The 24,307-nt window shown below is 40.9% G+C and overlaps 1 protein-coding gene across 1 annotated transcript in view; it reads left to right on the top strand.

The window, feature by feature from the left end:
- Window positions 1-24,307, top strand: part of LOC126653040 (von Willebrand factor D and EGF domain-containing protein-like) — a 169,745-nt gene that overhangs the window by 73,220 nt on the left and 72,218 nt on the right. Inside the window, exons 9-13 of the mRNA XM_050340516.1 lie at window positions 134-404; window positions 3,346-3,524; window positions 7,111-8,054; window positions 21,770-21,906; window positions 22,946-23,101. Coding sequence (XP_050196473.1) covers window positions 134-404; window positions 3,346-3,524; window positions 7,111-8,054; window positions 21,770-21,906; window positions 22,946-23,101 — 1,687 coding nt within the window. The remainder of the gene's footprint in view (window positions 1-133; window positions 405-3,345; window positions 3,525-7,110; window positions 8,055-21,769; window positions 21,907-22,945; window positions 23,102-24,307) is intronic.

The raw sequence follows: 24,307 nt of genomic DNA, 5'->3' as shown, positions 1-24,307 counted from the left end.
CGCTGGAGAAACGTTTCCCTGTGTGTGGATTTTCCCCTCCTCCAAGGCCAGCCGCCACCAGCTAATAACCAACACAGGTAGATGCTCAGAGTCTCTGAATCCTCCTTGTTTCTGTTTCTTTGTGGCTGTTTAGGCGCTACGATAACTACAAAATCGGCACCTTCCTTCTGAGCCGGAGCGTGTCGCGGGCATTTGAGGTGCACGTCCGGCAGTGGGACTGCGGAGGCCACCGCTCTGCCACTGCCTGCAACTGTGGTGTAGCTGCCCGGGAAGGGGGTGACACCGTGGTTCTGGACACCTGCAACGGCCACTTTCGGGAGAGCAGACCCCAGCTGACCATCAAAAGCACCGAGGCACCGCCACGCGTCAAAATCCTAAAGTCCTATGGAGGCCGAAAAATAACAGTACGTGGATGGCTGAGCACTCTTGTAAAAGTAACAGTAAATAGATGGTTGAGCACTCTTGTTGTTGCTGTGCCTTGAAAAAGTGGGTTTAATATTTCCAAATTATTAATAAAGTTGTGGCAAAAATATCTACCTGAAGCCATAAGAGGCCCTCAGCAAAACGCACCGCAAAACGAGGTGCAGGGAAGTAGCTGGTTAAAGTGTTAGTTTAAAAAACTGTAAAACCAAACAAAACAAATCAAACATCTCTGGAAATTTCTTGGAGATGTAGCAGAGCGCTAATAGTGTTACTTACTCTCTGCAGCACTGCAGCCAGCTCCCTGTTTGTTTATGCCAGGCACTACCCAACCGCATCACATAAAGCAAATTTCTTTGCAGAGCTTGCGATATAAATATTCAAGGAAACATCACAGGTAGCAGAATAATGGGGTTTTAGAGTGGAGCAGTAAGGCACTATTAGTCAGATCCAGATAGCCCCCAAAAGCTATGAAAATGTGCAGCATTTGGTGTAATGTAAAGCATTTGCCTAAAAAATATATGGCCACAACATACTTTGCATAAGTATTGCTTGTCCACACTAATCCAGTGAAATCACTGGAAGAATAAGAGCAGGCTGCTCCAGGGGTTTTGGTGAGGAGAAGAGCCAGAAATTATGGCCAAGAAGATAATTTTATCCTAGAGTTGTATCATCAAGATTTATTGCCATGGAATATTTGGATGAAGATCGGTCCACACTAGAGCCAGAATGATGCAGGGAGAGCCTGTGCTTGGCTCTCCTTGTGATCTCGCTTGGAATAGACCTCAGGAAGGTAGTAACTGAAAGTATGTTAATTATAGAATAGAGAAAAAGCAGGAATCAAGCTGTCATTTAATTTTGCAATATAATAACTGTTTTATTACTAGAATATTCTTAGCAAGGAAACCCGATTCTCACTTAGATCTGAGGAAAGTCTCAGGGAAACAAATCAGGACACAAATATGAATCCTGCTCTGATCTTAACAGGAATCGATAGGAACTGTGCAGCAGTGATCCCTGATCACACCACAGAGCATCCTGGTTTGCTCAGCAGTTACCCATCATCAGCTTCCTGCAGCACAGGAGTCAGCTCTTCCCTGGCTCCCACGACATTCAAGAAGAGTTTGAATGGGGTTAAGTCACATTTTTCTGTGCAAGGTGACAGCTTTCAGCAGCCAGTCACTATATATCTCTCAAAAAAGCTTCTTCGAAGCCTCAATGAGCCAAGTTAATTCCAGGTGGGATATGTTGCCTGGGGCAGCAGGAAAGGAAAGAGTTACAGCCCTCCAAACTCCTGAAATAAATCTACACCTGGAAATATTAATCCAGACAGCAGGGAGGGCTGAACAGCTCATGCAGTTCTGACTGCAAGGATTTTACACAGAGCCTTGTAGGAAATACTCCTCCCTGCAGTAAAGCATGTAATTAGAAGACACATGTTTATGTGAAGAAGGAAATCAAATCCTACCCAGCACTGCGTCAGCTGCAGTTCTCCTGCTCTACCTATTAAACCATCAGAAAAAAGTTAAACCCATTTGAGTTTTATGTTGGGGGATTATTGGGATTTTTTTTTATTCTTACCTTGGGAAGTGAAACATAGGTACAGCCAAAGCAGAGGGACAGCCAAGAACATCTGAGGTGTTCAAAGTACTGGTTTCATATGAAGACTTCCATTATTCCCCAAGACAAATGATTTTTTTTTTTTTTAAAAAGGATGCTTTAAATGATCTGATCAAAACACAGAGAGACTGATCCAAAGTTGTGTCCCTGGCTGCCATTGCACTCCATGGCACTTTGCTGCTCTGCTCATGGAGAGCTCCTCAAAAAGTATTTGCATGCTTGAAATGATGGCCAGGAAGCTAAAATGGGCAGCATTATTATTTAGTGGAGCTAATATGTAAACTCTAGATTCCAGCACAGCAATAAAAATATAAGCTTGTTGTTCCTTCATAGATATGAACAGATTTTGGTGGAGAGGAACTTATAAGGGACCAAAATATCCTCACAAAGAAAGAAAAGCAAAAGACATTATTTGCCTGAATAAATTACATTTAGGCAGAGGTCTATTAAAAAGCTAATAATTATTTTGAAATTATTATAATGAGATTTTACAATTCTAATGTATTTTTTAAGATTAACTGAAAACTTTTAATTTAGGATAAAAAGGAAATATTTAGGTTACTTATCAGGATAGTATGCTCCATGCTCCTGGCCCTGATAATTTTCAAATAATTTTTTTTTACCCATAAAAACAAAGCAAACAAACAAAAACACATTTCAGTTGAGCAGATATTTTCTTTTTGCTTTTTGTCTTTTTATTATTTGTCTAGTAAACCAATCTGAAAATCCATTATCCACACAGTTACTTCTTGTTTTGAACTTTGCCATTTTTTTTCTTTTAAAGGTCAGTGTAAGCCTACCACTAGTTCTTTAATGAGAAAATTGCTTTATCCACTTTAAAACACAATCATTTTCTGGGTAATCTGGCCTTGGAAAATGAAACAATTTTTCAGAGGGAAGAAAGCTGTTTTTCAAACTTGGCAGTTTATCTAAAGAAATTATTTCCCAGGCAAAGACACAAGGGTGGCCTTATTGTCATGGAAGTCACTTCAAAATTAGCCAGTAACTTACCAGTGGGAAAACTTCAATGGATACAATTATTAATTTAAAAAGAAAGTACTTGTGCAGTTTCATATTTATGTAATGCTATCATATATTAATACCACGGAATCTGAAAGCAAGATAAATAACAGCACAAATAAATATTTATAGTGTTCCTAAGTGAACTTAAATTACCTCCGCTATCTCTAACGTCCTGCTTTGATATTTTCATTTATGGAAAGAGACATTTTTTTATTGCGTGAAAAGCTTGGTAAGAGCTTCAATTCACTGTTGGTTGGGTTTTTTTTTTTCCTGCCTTTTCAGATCCTATTCCCTTCGGGAGCGTTTGTCCGAGCCGATGTGAGCGAGTGGGGAATGGGTGTGACAGTGAGGACGCCAGGCAGGGACTTCAACAGCACCCGGGGTTTGTGCGGCCTCTTTGACGGGATCAGCCACAACGACCTGAGCAATGTCCCCGAGGAAGACTTCATAGAGGAGTGGAGGTACAAAGCCAGAGAGGATCCCACCCAGGAGATGCTCTGAGCAGTGTTACAAACAGTCTTGATGGGTTTATTTCATTGCACGCTCCCCTAATGACCTGACAGAGAGATCTGTTTAACCTAGAGGAGAAGCCCGGAGACCCACTACCATCCCAACAGCACGGGGGCTTAATTTTCAGTCAGCACAATACACATCAGCACTCACTGAGAGAGAAGTTATATTCACAAGTGGTGTCCTGTTAACAGCTGTGTTGAGATCCCTCTCAGCTGTTAAAAAAAAAAAAAAGCAGTTCTCACCCACACTTGAAAATGTAGATAACTGACAATAGGGATTAATTAAGGGTTTGGTATTTCCCGTGTTCTTTTACTCCTGAACACTAATTACAATATGTGAGTATAGATTAAATGTTACATTTTGACAAAGTGTGGTAATATATGTACCATGCTAAAACTTAATATCTACTCTACTAATGATGACAGTGAGCTCTGAAAACTTGCAGTTTCTGAGACAGATGGTCTGGAACCAGAACCAGGAGTCTGGCTTTCTGACATATCCCTATCACTGTCCCTATCCCTGTCCTTAACCCTATCCCTATCCCACATTTTAATTCCCGTTGCTGAACTTTAAACATGCGTAATAGGTGGTTCCTAAAACACAAATGGGTTTGATTGTGGAGTCTTGTTTATGAATTATGTTTTGAAAATAAGGAAAAATAAGGCAAAACACTGTAACATACCATTTACTCTGTACATGGAAATGCAGCACAATCCTAGAGGAACAACGAATTTTTAGAACTCTTGCATTTCAGAAAATTATCACTTCTACCATAGTCTAGTCCTATTCAATGGGCCTAAGCAATGGCTATCTAATGTCTGTTTTGACCTGTCATTGCAAATTTTAATATTTAGAATTCAACAGCCATCACTAATATCCTAATAATGTGATAGAGCTTTCTCCTCAGAAGGCAGATGGACAAATAGCTTCATGCAAGAATCAACCAATAGCTCACTACCCCAAATGCGCTAACAAGTTCCTTAGGAGGACCTATTCTAATCAAATTTGTTGGAAGATCTGAAGCCAAGGCACAATATATAGGAATTTACCTACAAAGCACTGAGAAATTTTCTAGGGCTCAGCATATATGATGGAGATACTCCAGGGAAAGCAGGAAAAACTCCTGCTAAGTGAGAAGGGCAAGAGGGGTGATGAGTTTCATCTTGCAGTCCTCCCAAGGATGGATTCTCAAGCACCCTTTAACCAGAACCTGGTTAAAAAAACAAGGCAATGGAGAAACTAAGGCCGTCTCCAGAGGAGACTGGATCATTTTCTGATCCACCCACAGAGAAACGGTGTAGTAAAAAACAAAAGCTAGAGGGTGATTTTTCTGCTGCTGTTTTTGATTTTAAATAACCCTCAAAGTGTGTTAGGCTTTCTCCAGTACCTGAAGCTACTCTGAGTGCCCACCATCTGGTGCTTTCCCTGGCTCCCACCTCTCTCAAGCAGCTGCAGGGCTCTGAATGACACAGATCTGGTTTACGCATCAGCTTTCCAACACAACTTGTAAGCAATAAAACAACATTAGAGCTTCCCAGCCCCTAAACAGTGACAGGCAAAGAAGAACTGAGCTTTAAAGTATGTAGTTTAAGCAGGTGAAATAATTTTTCAAGCCATTTTTAAAATATACCAAGAAAGAAGCAGAAATACTATTAATTTTGGACTTTATAATATTATCCAGCTCAGTTTAAAAAACTTACCTTTAGTTTTTCCTTGATTGTAGTGGGTAGCTCAGAGGAATGATGGTGTGGTCATCTTATGCAGGGCACAGAAAGCCCATCCCAGCTCACTCAGGTGTTGTTGGTATGTTCATGGCTGGGAGGAAGGATGGGGTTTCCAGCGGCTCTATCGTTTCCACACCTTCCATTCCATCCTGTTGACCAGGGCTGACCAAAAGAAGACAATTGGTTTCACATAGGATTAACAAAGGATTTTTTTTCTCAACAAAATGGCAAGGCAAAAGAGTTTCATTGTACTGAAAATTTCATTTGTGTGTTAAGTTCCTGCCCTGATTCTGAAACAGTTAATTATTTATTTATGTATTTATTTATTAAGTAAATTATATTTACCATAGCCTCTAGTTTATGTAGTATTATACCAAAGGAAGAACTAATCTTGCTGCCTTGGTTTAGGGTTGCAATTAGGGAGGTTCAGGTGCAGGTAACCCCTCTATTTTAGGGCTGGAGGAATGGTGGGTGCAGGAAGACCACTCAGACACTAAAATGTGTTGTCCAAAGGGCTGATACCACCTCAATATCTAACATGTTTTATTTTCCTAGATTGTAGTAAAGCACAAAATAGCTTGTGCATTTCCATGAGCCTAAAAACCATCCTGTTGTCTCACTGTATTCTGCTGTGCCCAAACACTGGCAAAAAGGGTTTCATAGATATTTGTCCTCATCTTTCAGGAGGAGAAATTGGTTCATTTTGCCAGTGTCACTGAGAGGCTTTATTTAAAAGTTAGGGTTGTGTCAATGACTAAAATAGTGATATCACATATGTAATTTTCAATATATTTTGGAAAAATTGGATGAAGGAAATTACAGTTTCCAACAATAATATCTAATGTGTGGCTCCAATATGTTGACAAATGCTCTCACTTTCCTGAAACCTCAACATTCTGGCTGCAAGACAAAATTAATGCCAAAATAATTTAAATTTTTGGTGCTATTTCAAATTTGTCTGGAAATGACATGCTGCCAACTATTGGGACAGGAAACACATCCTTTTCTATGAAGCTCTAGGATTCCTCTTGTGCTGCACAAATAAGATCAATAAGAGATATGACATTTCTAAAGAATCTTTAATCATGACTGTTTATTCGAGCTGAACTCTCTAGAAGTTCATCCATCATTAAAGAGGGACTAAATTAAAAAGGAGGGGGGGGAGGAATCACCTCACTTTATATGATAGCCTAGCCCTCTGATCAATATAAAACTGCATTGTGTTGAAAGAAAAACTCAAAGAAAAATCCATTAAAAGACAAGAATGAAATGAAGTATGCATAAAATTAAAAAAAAATAAATAAAGAAAACCAAAACATTTAAAAGAAAAAAGTGATCCACATCTTAGAGGAAACACGTGGTAAGCAGAGCGCAGGCAGATAAAGATGGTTTTTGTAATACAGCACTTGAAACAAATATGGCTTTTTTGTGGTTCTCCAAGAGTTATCTGGGTCACACCAGGGACAAATCTAAAGCCTTATTTCATGTGTAATGCACAAAGGGTAACCTGCACCTCAAAGAAAGTTTTGAAAAGAGAAGTCAAGCAGTTAAGTAATGCTCCAGAAAAGCACTTAAGCATCTGTTACTAAAAAGTCCCCATATAGTGCTAAAAAACATACAGGACAACTGAAGAAGGGCAGTGCAAAAGTGACTAAAGAAAACAGAGATCAAACTTAAGCATTTTCTTAAGTACTTTTTTAAACTGGGAATTTATACATACCCCAGCCTCAGGGAAAGAAAGTTTACTTGGTATTATAAACTAATTTGCTGAAAGTTTTCCCCCTCTAATCCCTTTCTATTTTTAAATTAGAATACCTCCAGGGAAGAGTTTATTTGACAAGACTCCAGCACCTTCTGAGGGGAAGCAGAGGAGAAGTTACTGCAGATGTCAGAAGGGGAACACAAAGTCTATGCCTGTGGCAAACACTCTGAATGCCTTTCAGACTCCTTTCCCTGAGCCCTCTGGTTGCCATTATGATCATGTGGATTACACCTCTGCAATCCCATATCTGGATGTTACATCCGAGTTTGTCACTCACTCAGAAACAGAGTCTGTGTTAAGAAAAGATGAGAAACCACTGGCCAAGCCTTTGGAGCAAAGATATCTGCCTAAATCACTCCAAAAGAGAGGTAGCCCCAAGGTCCAATTAAAGCCCCTCACACACAATATATCCATGAATAACAACAATTCCATTAACTCTACCAAACCAAGAGGAGACCTAAGGAAAGTGAAAAGGCAAGATGACTATTATGAATACTCCTCCTTTCACCCATCGCGTGGCCCAACCCAGAGAGACTCGGAGAGGTTTGCATATTTTTTCCCTGAGGATTACTTTGAAGGGGTTCGGATGAAACTTCCACTGGCATGGCCCACTCCCAGTGGCCTGACTGCTGCCAAAGCTCGGGAGATTTGCCACCAGATTCTTGCAAATTCCACCATTGGCTTGGCTTGTAAAGACCTCCTCGGAAAACAGCTGGATGAGGCAATTGAAATATGCCTTTTAGACCTGCAGCTCAAAGATGACGTGGCTTGGGTGAGGGCGCTGATAGCCCTTTTGGAAAATGAATGTGAAAGGAGAGTGCTTGGCAACAGAAACAGAGTGTATCGTGTTGGGAACCAGCCACCTGCTTCCCTTGAAGAAATCCTCGCCGCCCTGCGGTGTCCTGCTCTCTGCAACAGCAAGGGACACTGCACGGAACTGGGCTGCCAGTGCTTTGAAGGCCACAGCTCCTATGACTGTAGCATTGCCAAAAGTAAGTAAAAAATTCTTTCCATGATACTGGAATTATTAGGTAGAACATCTGCACAGAGTTGTTTGCTCTTCAAACAGTGCTACCACGAAGGTATTAGATGAATTAGTAATCAGGTTCTGACCTTGAAGAGCCAATCAAAATATCTGGTTGGCTGGTCCTTCACTTTTTTTGGCTCAGTAACTTTTTAAAAATGGATTTTACAAGCCCCTTAGCAAATTGGTTTTGCAGAAGTGATTTTCTTTACATCTGATCTATCACCGGCATGCTGACAAGCAAGCTTCTGACAAAAAAGGGTGTCCTACTCACCTTGTGGTCAATATTCATGTTAACAGTGTATAGATACTTCTTCTTTTTTTCCTGATCAACAGGGAATAAAGTTTGAACATTGATTTCAAACACTGTACTAGTATCAAAATAAAATTAAAAGTGACAAAATGAGCAGGTAACCCTGCCAAAGCCATAAAATAGCTACAGGACATACTCAAACCTGCAGACCTGATTCTGCAAATATTTATGAATTACACTTACACAGGAGACCACCCCACTGGGTTTGTTTCTTCCTTATAGCTCAGCTTCTCAATGGACAAATCCAAGTCCAACATGAGGACTGACAGTGCTTTAAACTCAGCACGTGCATAAACGTGAGCGTTGATTTCAAGATGTGAACCCTTCCTCAGCAAACCCCGTAAGCTTATGCTTGAAGTTACAAAGAGGTGCTTAAGGCTCAGCCACACAGCTTAGTTCCTGCAGCTTAAGGAGTCACAGTACTTCAGCTAAACTGAGATGACAAGGTGTGCTCTTTTAACCCATGCCAAACGGGGTGGAAAGGGGTTTTTTCTACATTGCTCTGTATTTAGGGCAAGTAAAACTCATATCTGTGTCAGTCACTGTGGCTTAGCTGAGACATCCAGGTATCCACCCAGTCCCAGGAACTCAGTGGCACATCTGATACCCCAACACATTTATTAGCTGGGATGGAATTACCCATTTGCTTCACAATAAACATGTCTTCAGTGTTAGGGTTTTAAAGTGGCTAAAATATATCTTAATATTTGGGTTTTGTTAACGGCAGGCTAAAATTTTGCAGAATAATTTCCTAAATATGGAGGATTTCATTCTCTTTCACACAGGGGACAACTGACACCTGGGACTGAAGAGCAAGATAAGCAATTTATAAGTAATTTTCCAACATACAATTCAATGTTTAACTTCATCTCTCTGCGATACGGACAGGTTAGGGGGCTTGCCTGGGCCAAATTTTAAAATTTTATTTTGTTATGGCTGAAATCTCTCAGATTAGGGGAAAATAGCTTCAATATGACCTTTCAAGTAAAAGCTAATGGCACCTTGTCTTCTTGCTGTGACATCAAATATAAACACGGACAGAATACAGAGCACTGCCTGGGATTGCACAGAGAGGTGAGAACTGGAAAACAAACACACATCAGCTCTGGCAAACACCCTGTAAGCCATTACTACTCCCTGGTCTGACTGCTTTGTCTGTCTCTTGCTGCCTCAGCTTTGTACACTTTTAAGATTCAGCTGGAGAGGGTGCTGGGCCATCTTGCCTAGATCATGCTTTTCCAAGAGGTGTTGGAGCAGATGATCCTTGGGGTGTTTTCCAAGCTGGTACTGCACGATCCTATGATTCACTTTTCTCCAACTGAGGCAAATGTGGTAGCTGGTCTTTGCTTCAAATCATTTCTCTTTTGTGAGTCTGGCTTTTTAGAGCTCCCAGTACATCAACTTATTCCTTCCAGATTTCCAGTCACTAGCATCCTGCCCCTCCCTGGCAGCCTCCTGCTCCCTCCAGAGCCACCGACCTGGAAACCCGTTCCAGTGCTCCTGGGATCCCATAGGGTGTCCACTGGGTGAGAGCTGCTCAGAGGGGCTGAGTTTTTTAGCACAAGCACCTTCTTACTTAGTCTGGTCCCTGGGGAAAGGAAGTTTGGTGTGGGACCTGCAAAGGAGATGAACTGCTGCAATCAGGAAAGGATAAATTCCCCTTACCGTTTATGTTGCTCCATTTGCTGGGGGTGAGTGTGTCAGCATCATGGCAACACTAACATGGAACTGCTCCAGCAGTTTTCCAGCACAAACTCACACTAGACTGGTGAAAGACCAGAACATGCTGGGAGGGTCATAGTTCAGACAGCCACACTGGGTGGCTCCATACCAGATCCCAGCAGAGAGCAGGACCTGGCCACCACGTCCATCCTTGTAATACTGGCACAGAGACAACAGGATGGAAAAGCACCCGAAGTTCAAGCTCACTTTGAGCAAAATTGAGAATAAAAACCCAGAAAAATTAAACCAAAACCAAGGTAACACTTGTCATGCTTAATTTTCAGGATATTCTCCCTTGTCTTCGGTATAAATGCAGATAAATTAAGAGATAACTTCACATAAGAAGTTTGTTTCAGCATTAACTACGGAGAGGGAAAAGCACTGCCACAGTCTAGAGTGAATTGATGTGATAAACTGCAAAGAGCTCCATGTATTACAGACTATCTATTAATTCATTTATGAGTTATTTTGAATATTGTTTCTTTATATACAAAAATACAGAAGCTGTATATATATAAAGTTACCTGATCTTGTAGATGCAACGTAAAGCAGACCTATATATCCAGCCAGAGGTCAGACTCCCTACAAGGAGAAATAAAATCTTAGTTCTGGCACGCCAGTCTCTCTGACATTATAATACTTAGAAAAGGTCATCTAGATAATTTTGTACAGACAAGCAAGATAAGCATTAGTGTGAGCTTCACCTTTAGCTGTTCTTGATTTTTGGATTTTTTTCATAATATATCTAAAGATATTTGCCTGTTTTCACTTTTTGTAGGCTGAAATTTCTATACAGACAGCACAGAATAGAATTATTCAAATTGGAAAAGTCCTGGGAGACCATCGAGTCCAACCACTACCCCAGCACTGCCCTCTTCACCACTAAACCACGTCCCCAGGTGCCACATCTTGATGGTTTTTGAATGGTTACAGGGATGGTGACTCAGCCACTTCCCTGGACAGCCTGTGCCAGGTCCTGACCACACTTTTGGTGAAGAAATTTTTCCTAACATCCAATTTAAATCTCTCCTGGCACAACTAGAGGCTGTTTCCTCTTGTCCTATTGCTTGTTACTTGAGAGAAAAGACCGGTCTCCACCTGGTTACAATCTCCTTTCAGGCAGTTTTGGAGAGGGATAAGGTCTCCCCTGAGCCTCCTTTTCTCCAGGCTAAACACCCCCAGAGCTGTTTACATACATAACCCAGCATGGAGGGATGTGACACCTCTTTTCAGGGAAATGTAGAGTGGTATCACACAGCAACAATGCACCTCCTGAACAGCAGTTCAAAAGATTGGAAGCCCTCAGAACTGAAGTCCTGTTGACGTCATTAAAAAACAGGATTTCGCACCAGGAAAGGCTGGTAGAGATGAAGAATTAAGATCAATCTCAGAAATAAAGCTGCATGTTCCAACCAGAACAGCTTGAGCCCCCTTCCCTGGCAGTTCAGGCATCCTGACCTGGCTGGCAGCACCAGGCAATCAGCACTGTGCAAGCACAGGCAGGATAAGCCTTTGGGCTTTGTGACTAATAAGCAGGGGTTCTGTGGGAAGGGAAGAAATGGAGGAGAAATTAAGAATTGAATTAGGTTTCCACGGGACACATAAAACTGCTGCCTCTTCCGCTTTCTTTTAAAAAGACAGGACCGAAGAAACAGAGGGATATACGTTGATTTTGGAAATGCTGAAAGTTTTTAAGTGCCATTGTTAGGAAAAAGTTATTTTCCAGGAGAAGTTACACGAGTAATGAAGGAGAAGGTAACTCCTTTTGCTGGCTATATATATTCCCATCAATTCCAAAACAAATCTCCGTCTAATTTTCTCAGGCTGGAATTATAGATGTGAATTAAAACTCCCCCAAGATCAAGGAGGCCATCAACATAATTCAAATACCTTTCCCAAGGTCACCCAATCTCAGCTACGCTGCCAGTGCATAAGAATATATTCTGCAACTGGTTTTGACCAGCAAAAACACACACAAAAAGATGGCCATGCAGTTTTTTTATGGATTGGAATACAAGCCATAACATATTTGGAATAATTTAAAATGAAAACATGTATAAAGAGAGAAGATACAAAGTGTGGCTTGCAGACAGGCTTTCTCCTCTGCTCTGCCTTACTCCAACAAGAGCAGTCCAGGTGGCCAGAGCTATAATTACCCTCACATGAAAATCGCAATTTGGAGTTGAAAGGCACCTCTGAAATTTGGCAACGCTCCAGAAGCTTAGACTTTCTTAATGTTGCTTAACATTTCATAACCCCCACCCCCTCCAACACCTGTATAAGGTGCTTAAAATGTCATTACCACCTGTAATTAAAGGCAGAATCCAATTACAGCAGATAGCAAATCAGATTGGTGCTTACCATTTGTATATATTGACCATGTTGCTTATAAAAAAAAAAAATATCAGGACTAGTAAAGCACACATAGAGCAATGTAATATGCAGATTGTATGAAGCTCTAAAGAGCAATTACAAGATAAAACGTAATGAGGAATAATAGGGACAAATTAGTTTCAGTGAAGTAATGACACTTGAAGTTTAAATTTCTATGTGGAAAGTTCTGGGGGGAAAAAATAGCCAGCACAGAAACTAAAGTGAGTGAAAATGACAGTGAGAAGGTGAGAAGTTAACGCTTACCTACCTCACTTATGGGTATCCCATTTTGGTATCAATACATTTCTGTAACATTATTAAGAAGTGCTGTGAACCCAACTGCATTTTCAGAGCTGTGAACCACAACCACACAGGTCCCTCAGACCCATCTGCCACAGCAGTTATATTGATTACACCCTGGTATTTTTAGTTATCATATAGACCTGTCTGAATTCATCAAATTTCTTTGGGCTGAGTCTTGTTCATATGTTCTAATTACATAATATAAATCAAAGCACTAAATATTAAAAAAATATATAATGAGCAAAAGTATGGAGTCAGCTATCACAGTTCCTCAGGTGGGGTCTTCTGATGAAAAATAACTCTCCCTCATGGAAGAATAAGCTCAGAGCTTTAATCAGACCAGGACTGAAGGTGAGGATAAAGTTCATACTATAGAAATCTCACCATTTATATAATTTTGTTTTATTTTTAAACATAATTCCCATTCTCAAGGAAAAAAACATGAGGAAGACATTTCAAGAAAAGACAAGTTATTTAAAGATCCTCAGGTGACAGGGTACAGAGTATTTCAGTCAGTTCTCTATGTCGAACTCCAATCTGCTTTGGAGACTTTGTATAGGAACACACAGACTGAACTAGACACTTTTCTCCCACTTCTATCGATTTGTTGATCTTTAAATTCCAGATCATAGTGATTGTTTAAGGGTTGTCAGTAAATGAATGCTTTTTGGCATTTGTAATACGTGTTTTGATGACATGATGGGTCACAACAGTGCAGACAGAGCCATCAGGGTGTACTGGGTCAACTGGTACACTCCACAAATAAATTAGACTATACAAAGTAAAAGAATGCATATTAGACTTCTCAAAGAAAAAACAGTTCAAAATCGTCAGAATATCTAAAATGAAACATAACTACTCACTGTGTATAATGCTGGTGGCATCTGTCTCTGGGACCAGCCTGTGGTGCTGCTGTGACCAGACCTTCAAGGGAGAATTGCATTTTATAGCACCACAAGGGCCCCAGAAATAGAGTTACCTGAAAATGTGGAATTTCTACCTGACCCTCTCCACAAGAATTGATCCTTTTTTTTTTTTCAAATTGTTTAGATTAGTATACAAAGAAAAAAAAACCAAGCTTTTCACTAATATGGCAAAACATGTTATAGAGCAGCTAGGAAGCAATACACTTTAGCAATTCTATTGATTTTTCAAAATTGGATTTCAAAGGAAGAGTCAAACATGCTTGTGGGAACAGCAAACACCATGCTTACTTGCTCTTAAACTTTTCTGGCCAAACAGAGTGCTATTGCTACTTACAAAACAAAAACAAAAACAAAAACAAACAAACAAACAAAAAACCAAACCAACCAAAAACCCACCAAAAAAAAGGTCAGTTACTATTACTGTGATGAAGTTACACTATCAAGAAAAAATGAGGTCTTTATTTACAAATGTTCATTTATTTTTCCTTTTTTCTCATTTTCTCACTAATTATTGCCTTTCCCATTCCATAATGCTGACTTTTCCTACCTATCCAACTGAGGGAGGTTTGAAAGTTTCCAATGCCCGTGCCCACCCCGTTCCCTCGAGTGTGTATGTGAGGCAGCGTTCTTCTATTAAAGTTTACAAGCTAATGCATCTGTTTCTATCAAATACATTTTTCTTCAGCAATAAATTCTGTAAAGCAGAGAACACTTCAAGCAGATCTCCATGTACTGCTGCAACATAAACCACGTTTTAATACACAGTTTCCATCCCACTGGGATTGCGTTCTTTATGCAGAGCTTAAAGATATTAAGAATATATTCTTATTTCCTTTAAGCTGACATTAAAGAAGTTTCACTAGGATATCAATACTCTGTAAAAGAGTTTCTTTAGAACTTGAAAATGAAAACTTTTCTTTTGAGACCTGTTATCTCCACTTAATATCAATTTTTTTCCTCAGCTTACTGAGCAATATTGGAAAATAGTTAAAGAATAAATATGAAGGTACATGTTATGCAATTCAACATTTTACTGGGTTTGGTTATTCAGCTTTTTCCTAGTTAAAACAATTTATGATTTCATACTGAAAGCAAACTGGGGGGGATCTTTTAAATGTTTATTTACAAAATACACTTTCTTTCTCCCAGACATCTAAAAATGAGTGGTTCTCATGAGCAGTCATTTGCCCAGAGAAGCTCTGGATGTCCCATTCCTAGTAGTGTCAGGGCCAGGTTGGATGGGGCTTAGAGCATCCTACATGAAGAAAGTTATTCTACAGTATCTCCAGGCTTGAGCCATAAAAATTTACACAATTACATTCTTTTCAGGCTAAAAATAGAGTTTGTATTAGCAGTCATAATTACAAAAGCTATAATGAGTAAATATCAAGCTTTGAGACTACTCATTAGAACACACATTTTTAAACATAGGACTTATGCACTTTTGAAAAGAGAACTTTTGTGCTTTTAGAAGGAATGCACACCTCCAGCCACAAAAATTTTAGTAAGAACTACACAATTTACAAAAGAAAAACAGTTTAGAATCAAAAGAGAAAGAACCATGAGCTTTACCTACCACTGATGCATCCTGCTTTATATTGATGGAGACTCATTTTTCTCTGTCACATCAAATATATTTTGTGGGCAATTCTCAGGGACTGCCAAAGTTCATGCTAGTTTTGAAGCTTTTCTTCTTTTCATAGCGATTTTACTGTACTTTTTGGTGGTGCAGATGCAATAAACAAACATCTGAAAAGGCAAACATCAATATCAGCCTTAATCTACTGTTTTAACTCCCAGTCCTTTCCATTCGAAGCACAGACATGGCTGAGCAGGAAGAGGGCTATTAGCTTTATAGTTACAAAGTCAATAGAAACCGAATTTTAAAAGGATATCAAATCCTCATGATAAGGGACATGGAAGGTTGCATGCTCAGTGATCCATACTATTCCCTGCAAACCAGATCAGGGAGATTAGTCTTTCCCGGCGATTACTTTATTTGCTTTAATGCAAAGCAGTGAAAGCAGTGCAGTGAAACATGTTTTTTCTGAAGGATAGGAATTAAATTGCTAGAAAAGTTTACAAAATTATAGGTCTGATTTAAACTGGCCAAAGCCAGACACTTCAGAAGCATGCCTATAACTTCTTTACATCAGGCTGTTTACAGGCACCACAGGAAATTTCAGCCTTAAATCTTGTTAAATCCAAAAGAAAACAAAAAAGCCCTGAACAAACAACTTCCTTCTCCAAATACTCACACACACACACAAAATAAATAACAAATTCACGACATTTTTTGAACTATAGAATTAAAACCTGCAAACCAGTCTAAGGTGTGATTTAAACTGGCCAAAGCCAAAAATTCAGAGCAAATCTGTAATGCCTTTATATCATGCTTTACGTTGTGTAAAGAGCCCACAACCTACCAGTACAGAATGTTCAACCAATCATGAACAAAAAGCCAAGTGCAATAACCGGATTTTATTCTAATTCAGTAACTGTAAAGATGGGAAAATTACTAAAAGCAACCAACTGGACACTATTGTCAACATAAGGACCAAGATGACACCCACAATGACTCAAATCCCTTTGAGTGGCATCAATGCAGTCATTTGTAGGAAGCCTCAACGTGCTGCCAAGGGTTCTGCCCTGAAGTGCCTTTGAGGGACAAAATCTGAGAGCTGCTTTGGTACAGGAGCCATGAATGCACAACCAGAACCTTACATTGTATCATCTCTCAAGGCCATCCAGGAAAGAGGAAAATATTCTGTAGTCAACAGCACACTCCTTTTCTATTGCTGCAGTAAACTGCCAGCAAGCCTTTTAAAAATAGAAGGATTAAGTAAACCTAAAATGTCATAGTGAGATTTCTAAAGCAAAAAATAATCTACCATATTGTTGCAGCACATGGATGCTTTCAGTGTGAAATTGAGCCAGGTCATTTCTCACATGCAGGGAGTTCTTGTAAAATCCTTTTTCTCACACTCTCCCAGGGCTGGCTTATGCAATCCATACTGGATACCAGAGACCCTCAAAGCAGAAAACCAGATTCACTCCATGTTAGGAAAGATCATAGGTCTAGAGTTTGGTACTATGGAAACATAGAATCATTTACATTGGAAAAGATCCCTAAGGTCCTTGAATCCAACTGTTAACCCAACACTGCCATTTTCATCACTAAACTGTGTCCCCAGGTGCTACATCTACAGGTCTTTTAAATACCTCAAGGGATGGTGACACCATGGCTTCCCTGGCCAGACTGTTCAAATGCTTGATGGCACTTTTGGTGCAGCAATTTTTCATAATATCCAATCAAAACTTCCCCTAGAGCAAGTTGAGCCTATTGTCCTGTCACTTGATACTTGGGAGAAGAAACCAAACCACACCTCACCACAACCTCCTTTCGGGTTTTTGTAGAGAGTGATAAGTCTCTCCTGAGCCTCCTTTTCTCCAGGCTGAGCCTCCCCAGCTCCTTCAGCTGCTCTGGTCCTCTGAGATCTGCTCTTGGAAGCAGGAAAGACCACAGTTTTTATTTAGAAGCCAGAGAGGTCACTGATGTGCAAAACTCCTGGCAAAGAGCATACAGCTGCTGGTACTTTTTTCTTAGGGAGGATTATTAGAGGAGCTTTGGGTCATGGATAGCGTGAGTTCCAGGAGAATGCAATCAGTGATTGTGTCTATGATTGCTGTAATAATAACCCTACACACAAAAGGAACAAATACAGTATTTGTGCAAGCATCTGGATGGAGGCAGATTCAGACTTGCTCTGTCCAAGCTGTGAGATAACTAAGCATCAGGCTGCTCTGATACAGAACCCTCATAGCTACAGTAGCTGGATGTCCACACCCACACCAGCAAGCTCTGGCATGACAGCATGTTCAATCAGCTGCATTATTTCAAGGATAAGGCAACTGGACATTATTGGTCATTTGCTTCTGCACTTCAGCAAAGTTTTGACCAAACCCAGTTCTTATGATCTGGTTCTTGATTTGCTCTTCATGACCTGGATTGCTTATTTACTATCCTCTTCAAGATAAGCAGGGCAGTTCAGTTCCTTCTCTTTATTCAAACAAAATTCTTGCTGGTTTCAATTCCAGGTCTGCTGCTCCAGCCCAAAGCCACAAGGGTAGCTTTCAAACACTGCAGAAGAATGTTTGTCTGTGCTGGGATATTTTTCTAATCAAAAGTGTAAATCCAACATGAATCATATCTATCCATCAGTAAGACTTCAATAAGTGTGGTTTTGCAAGATTCTTGATTTGGTGTTAACTGTCTCCATTTTACATTTTACTTCTACATCTGTGCATATTATTTACATAATGCACTGCAACAAATACCTATAAAACCAACCATGTATTTGGGACAGGAGGTTCAGTCTATTACATAGCCTGTGCTTCTTGTCAGGTTTGATTCATGTAAATGCTTACAGAATGAAACTGCACTGTCAACAGCTCTGAATTCACTGTTCTTTCCTGAAAATTCCTGCTGCAGGTAAAGCAGAAGGAGGGGAAGGGTCCTTGTCCTTCGAGGGAGGCACAAAACAAGTCTTGCAAATGAACCAGGGCAGATGCCTTATATCTGACCGCCTGAGGCCTGGAGGCCTTTGAGATTTCTATCTTCAGTCCTCTCTCCTTTTTGTCTTGGGACGGTTTCATTAAGACCCAAGACTTTTTACTTTTTTCCCACCATATTTCCTGCTGTTCATCAGTGTCCCACAGCGATGCTCTGCCAGGTGACAGATGAATTCTGTGTACTTGCTGTGTGTGCAGACCAAGTATTAGAAATGCAGTGGGATGCCCATGCCTGAGCCAGAGAATGTGAACACACAGTTCTTCAATTCCTCCACCATAACATGACTGCACCCTATCACCCATCTGAGCCTCGGGTGCCAGCCTGAACTTCAGTTTTTAATCTACTTGTAAAAGTCAAAGTACATTTTTGGCCTACAGGCCATACAGAGAAAAGAAGAAGGATGTTCGGTCCTGAATTTTGTTGTATTTTGACATTCACATTCCCTAAACATAAATCATTAATGTTCAAATAGATCATACTTTTCACTAGCTTGTTCCCTGAACTGCCTGATTTCCTACAGATTTGTCTCCTGCCTCTAACTTGCTTTTCTATAGACATCAGACATCCATCCCAGGTCTCCATAACCTCTGGATATCTGCTCTTTTGCCCTCGCTCTCACCTTTGTGACATTTCCCAGATCTTTTTATTGCTCCTGTCTTTCTCCCCTCCAGTCTTTGGCTGAACTACTTGCAGAAATTTTGCTGAGGTTTTTCAGGCTCTCCAATATTTCCTTCTGATGTCTTCACCCCTCTAGCCTTTGAGTGCATGCTGTGCACAGGCTTATTAATTACCCATCCACTAACACAAGGAATGATGGACAACTGAGCCTTGATTCCATCATGCCCAGCAGGAGCAGGATCTGTGTGTCTGAGTGCCCAGCTACCAACCATCATAAGACTTTTCCAAAGCCAACATCATGGAGAACCAACAGGATTGAAAAAGGCCTCTGAGATCATCAAGCCTAACCCTTGATCCAACACTGTTACAGTTACCAGACCATGGCACTCAATGCCACATCCAGTCTCATCTTAGAAACCTCCAGGGATGGAGAATCCACCATCTCCCTGGGCAGCCCAATCCAGTGTCTGATCACTCTCTCTGTAAAAATTTTATTCCTGATATCCAACCTAAACCTCCCCTGGCAGAGCTTAAGACTGTGCCCTCTCGCCCTCCTGCTGGTTGCCTGGGAGAAGAGACCGTCATGTGATATCTCCTTTTAAAAAAAACAACAAAAATAACAACCACTGTCAGTATTTAGGTACTGCCTATACTGAGGTCTCAGGTCTGAACTAGAATATCCATTTCTTTAAAAAAAGGAGACGTTATAATTTTATTTTCCATCAGACTTAATGTTGATAAGACACTGATTTTTTTTTTTAAGTTGTTGCCAAGTAGGGTTTATATTAAGTCAAGGACTTTTCAGCCTCTCATGCCATGACAGTGAGTAGCCTGTGAGTGCACACAGAGCTGGGAGGGAACACAGCCAGGACAGCTGACCCTCACTGACCAAAGGGATACCCCATACCATGTGGCATCACTCTCAGTATGTAAACTGGGGGGGGAAAAGCTGGCCAGGGGCTGCTGCTCAGGTACTGGCTGGGCATCTGTTGGCAAGTGGTGAGCAAATGCATTGTGCATCACTTTTATATTCTAAATATTTTGTCGTGATTATTATAATTTCTATTATTTTCTTCCTTTTCTCTGCTATCAAACTGTCTTTATGTCAAGTCATGCATTTTCACACACTTACCCTTTACCTCCCTGATCCTGCTGGAGGGGCAGTGAGCGAGAGGCTGTTTGGTGCTTCGTTTCTGGCTGGGGTTAAGCCCTGACAAGTGTGCACAGAGAGGTTTGAGAGAAATAAATATGAAATTCTGTGCTCACACTGTAAGTCATTGAAAAAAAGATTACCCACCAAGGCTGGGTAATCTTGTCCTGACCCTGACCCAGCAGTGTGCTCACAAAGATGTCAGGAAACCCCTGGAGAAGTGCACAGGTCTCATCAACAAACAACTGACCTGAGAGTGCTTTCGTGGAACAGGAAGGGCTGCAGGAGCACGTTTCTGTGCCTCACTCCTTCCCAGGCTCTGAGATTCTACTTCAACCACAGAAGGCTGAAAATCTGCAGTGATAATGAAAACGTTAATGCAATCTGAGCTACCTCAGTACTAGTGGGGCTAACCATTAAAATCTCATGAAAAACATAATGAAGCATTTTTTTTTTTAATTTTTATGCACTAACCACAGAAGAAGGCAATTTATCAAAACCAGTCCCCACATCTGACTAATAGTTTTGTACATTACAGGAATCCACGACTAACTGATGAAAGCTGATAAGCTGTAAATGGTTTCTCTTCTTGTAAATATTGCAAAGCGTCCAGCAGTTTTGGTAATACTGCCACAATAAAATCAATTAAAAAAAAATGAAAGAAAGAAAGGCTAAAAGCATTTCAGAAGTACGGGGGGACGGGGGGGGGATGTATTTTCATTATTTTTCATGTTTACGTTGCTTTTCTTCCTTTCTTTCTCTGGAAAAACGTGAGCCATGCAGCTCTGTTGTTAAGGGTTGCAATCTGGTGGGATCTCAGTGTTTAAACCACATTCTTGTAGTTACAGACTAAATGGCAGAGCCCTAAAGGAACAGCGAGGTTCTGGGGAAGGTTATCAACTCAGCTCAGGGTATTTTGCCCCGCAAGTCAGAGCTGAACTAATGTACCACTAAAATACCAGGTGACACAAAACTTCTGTTTTAGCTAAGCTACAACTCAGAGAAAATTGATAGGAAATATTGTTTTGCCAAAGCAGTGGTGATGCCAGATATCTACCTAATTATATCTACCTAGATATCTACCAAATTATATTTTTTTCTAAATTAAAGATTTTAATACTGCCATCCAGTGACCTTGCACTTTTCCTCTGTGAAAATAACCCTGATATGAAAGCAATGAGCAATTTTAAATGGTGAATACCTAAAGTACAACAGAACTCAAATGACACTGTGCCGGAGAATCATAAAATATTTTAAAAACAAAATGGGTGAAAGTCAGCCTTGTAAGGGGACCGGCACAGGCTGTACATCACTTAAGGTCTCAGAGTAGGATTTAAGTGAAGCTTAACTGGTGCAAGACCTGTGTCTGACACAGTGCAGACCTGAGTGATACCCATTAGTGTTTTAACCCTCACAGGCAAGCTTTTCTTTAAGGATCCTTTTATTGCCTCCATAGCTTTTGCAAATAAAGGGCTCCCTTTTGCACTGCTGTTTCACACCACAAGGAGCCTGGTTGCATGCTTTCCCTTCCGAAAACGGCAGTTCCTCTATTCGAGAGAAACCCACACGTAGGCAAGGAGGACCCTAAGGAAAAGTATTAAATCAGAGCAACCAGGAACAGCAACAACGACCTCTCTGATAAAGCAGAACAGAACAGCGTGTAAGTGCTACTCTCTAAAGCTTTGTATCTATCTCACCCTTTCAGAGCAAGCTCTGGAAATTACAGGCTTAGAGAACGGGGGTCTCTGCGACGTCCGTGCCTCCGACTGCACCAGGATCCGGGTGTTTGGCCTCGGCTTCGAAGAGTCGCCCAACCTGCACTGTGAGGTCACCAGGTTAATCGTAAGCAGCTCATCAGATATGGATGATGCAGCCAAACTTTGGCATGCTTGTATAAAATTCTTTTACTCTGAACTATCACCTCTATCTGCCACAGGTGGCTACAAACACCTTCCAGCTCCGTTGCCAATGTGTATGCCATAATCCCCATGAGGGGAGCTGAAGAGGCTCAGCCCTTTCATGGACTGGTTCCTTGGAAATGCACAGCTAGGAGTTCTTGCTTGTTTTCTCTGAGGGCTTTTGCTTAACTCTTCTCTGGTTCAGCTGCACTGTAGTCCGTTGAAGCCTGAAATCACAATATTATTTCTCATTTTGTACATCTGGAATCAGCATGCTTGGTTATTTTCCTAAACACATTTAAATGCCAAGTTTTGTGGCTGAATATAAGGTTTCTTCAGCATAGTTACAGAGGCTGTTATTTGAATTTTCTTAGCCCTAGTTCAATACCAAATCAGAAATTTTAATGAGTATTAAACCTATCTTTTACATTAACACTATAATTTTATCATAAACAACTATACACATGAAACACTCGGACTGAGTTCAGTGGATCAGCATATGCAGATATGAAACGTTTGATTAAACTCTTAAATCCACCTCAGAAAAGGCATTCAGCCTGATTCCCAGTCAGTGTTCATGAGGCACAGCTGAGATTTGCCTGCCATGCCCACTTATGGCTCCATAGGCACTTGGCAAGCTGTGATGTCTCGTGCAGCTGACCTAGAGAAGTATCTGACATCACCTTAAAGGAACAAGGAGCTGGCTGCTGAGCTCCAGGGGCAAACACAAAGTTTTTCATCACATTACCCTATCTCATCCCAAGTGCAGACCACCACAGCACTTCCTAAATCAATAGACCACCTGCATGCATAGACAAGCATGGCTTCCCCTTTCCTGTGCCTATAGTAACAGCACCATTTCTTTTAAATAAACCATCTGGGAATGCCTTACATTATTAATTAGAAATACAAACATATGTTGACAACTAGACTTCTTTTATATGAGCCTTCAGTTTGTGCACTCTCCTTCTGTTTTGCTGTAGCATCTTGATGGTAAATGGATATCAAGAGAAAAAGAGACCACAAAAGCAGATTTTCTCAGCTCTGAGGTTGTTGACTGCCAGATCCCTCTCCTGAACATTACAGAGGCTGTGCACTTTGTGGCCTGGGACGAGCCGTTCGCAAGATGGCAAGTGAAAGTAGGAGCTTCTTTTGTTTCTAAGAAATGTTTTAGGAGGAGAAAATCAGTTGTCACGGTAAATTAAAATACAAAGCACAATTTTCTTCCTTTCAGAAATGAAAATGCCTCTAGAAATACTCACATTAATGTCATGTAGGGAAAAAAAAAAACCACCCCACCAACCACAACAGTATGAGCTGAACCCAGGTGTTTCTGTAGGCAATCCAAAAGTGCAAATTACAACCACTTCTCCAGGTAATCACCTGAGATTGATTCAAATGTACTAATTAATTGTTAATCATTAGTATCCCATCTCTGGAAACCTCAGCTCACACTCCTGATTAGGCAGCAAGTGGGAGAGAGCTGTGGCTCCCTGGTTGCATGACTGATGCTTGTGCAGTGCAGAAGGGCACTGGGTGTCTCCTGGACAGCAGGTGAAGGCTGGCAGGGCTTGAGCTGGGATGTCATGGTCACAGTCATGGTCTGAATGACTGCAGGAAGAAGTGTGGGCAGTGCCAGCTCATGCTGGGTTCTCTACTGCAGTTTTAGCCCCTCTTGTTCACAAAATGATACCTATTTTCTAAATATTTCCAGGAAATCAGTGCCTTCCTGACCCTGCACGCCTGCTACCCTTGGTCTCATTCTCAGCCTGGGTGGTTATTTTCTGCAGATTGGTTGTTCTTTATAAGACTGAGATCTTTTAAAGGCTCTATAGTTGAAAAGAATATACTACCATTGCAGGGAGACTGCAGATGTGCTTTGAAAAATCCAGCATGCGAAATGAAACACATAAAACACTCATTTCACCACGGTGCTACTGCCTGTCCTGCACCCCACAGCTCTTTGTACCCCTGGCTGGGAACATGTGCTGCCACGTGGCCTGGGGAAAACAGAAAGATGCTTGGCATTGCACGTTTTCTACTCAGCCATTTATTTTAAGTAGGTAGGGATTTGGGGTTTAAGTCATAAGGGTGAGATCTCTGTGGGAGCAGAGTCCAACAGCTCCCTGCTGGAGTGGACCTCGGACCTTCCTTCTGGAGAAGGTGCTGTCACAGTGAGCACACACCAAGGCTGAACCAGGAGGGACGTCCCCTGCTTAAGGCTCCAAAATTTCTCAAAAGAGGGATTGAACTCTGACAATTGTGAGATAAAATGCTGCCTCATGGTGGAAGGATCTGAGAGGGAGGCACCCTCGACTTTCCTGGCCCAGGAGGACAGCAAAAAT

The sequence above is a fragment of the Myiozetetes cayanensis genome, unplaced genomic scaffold, assembly GCF_022539395.1.
Source record: "Myiozetetes cayanensis isolate MyiCay16 unplaced genomic scaffold, myiCay2020 scf9, whole genome shotgun sequence".
Lineage (NCBI taxonomy): Eukaryota > Metazoa > Chordata > Aves > Passeriformes > Tyrannidae > Myiozetetes > Myiozetetes cayanensis.
This window is presented reverse-complemented; position numbering and strand designations above follow the sequence as displayed.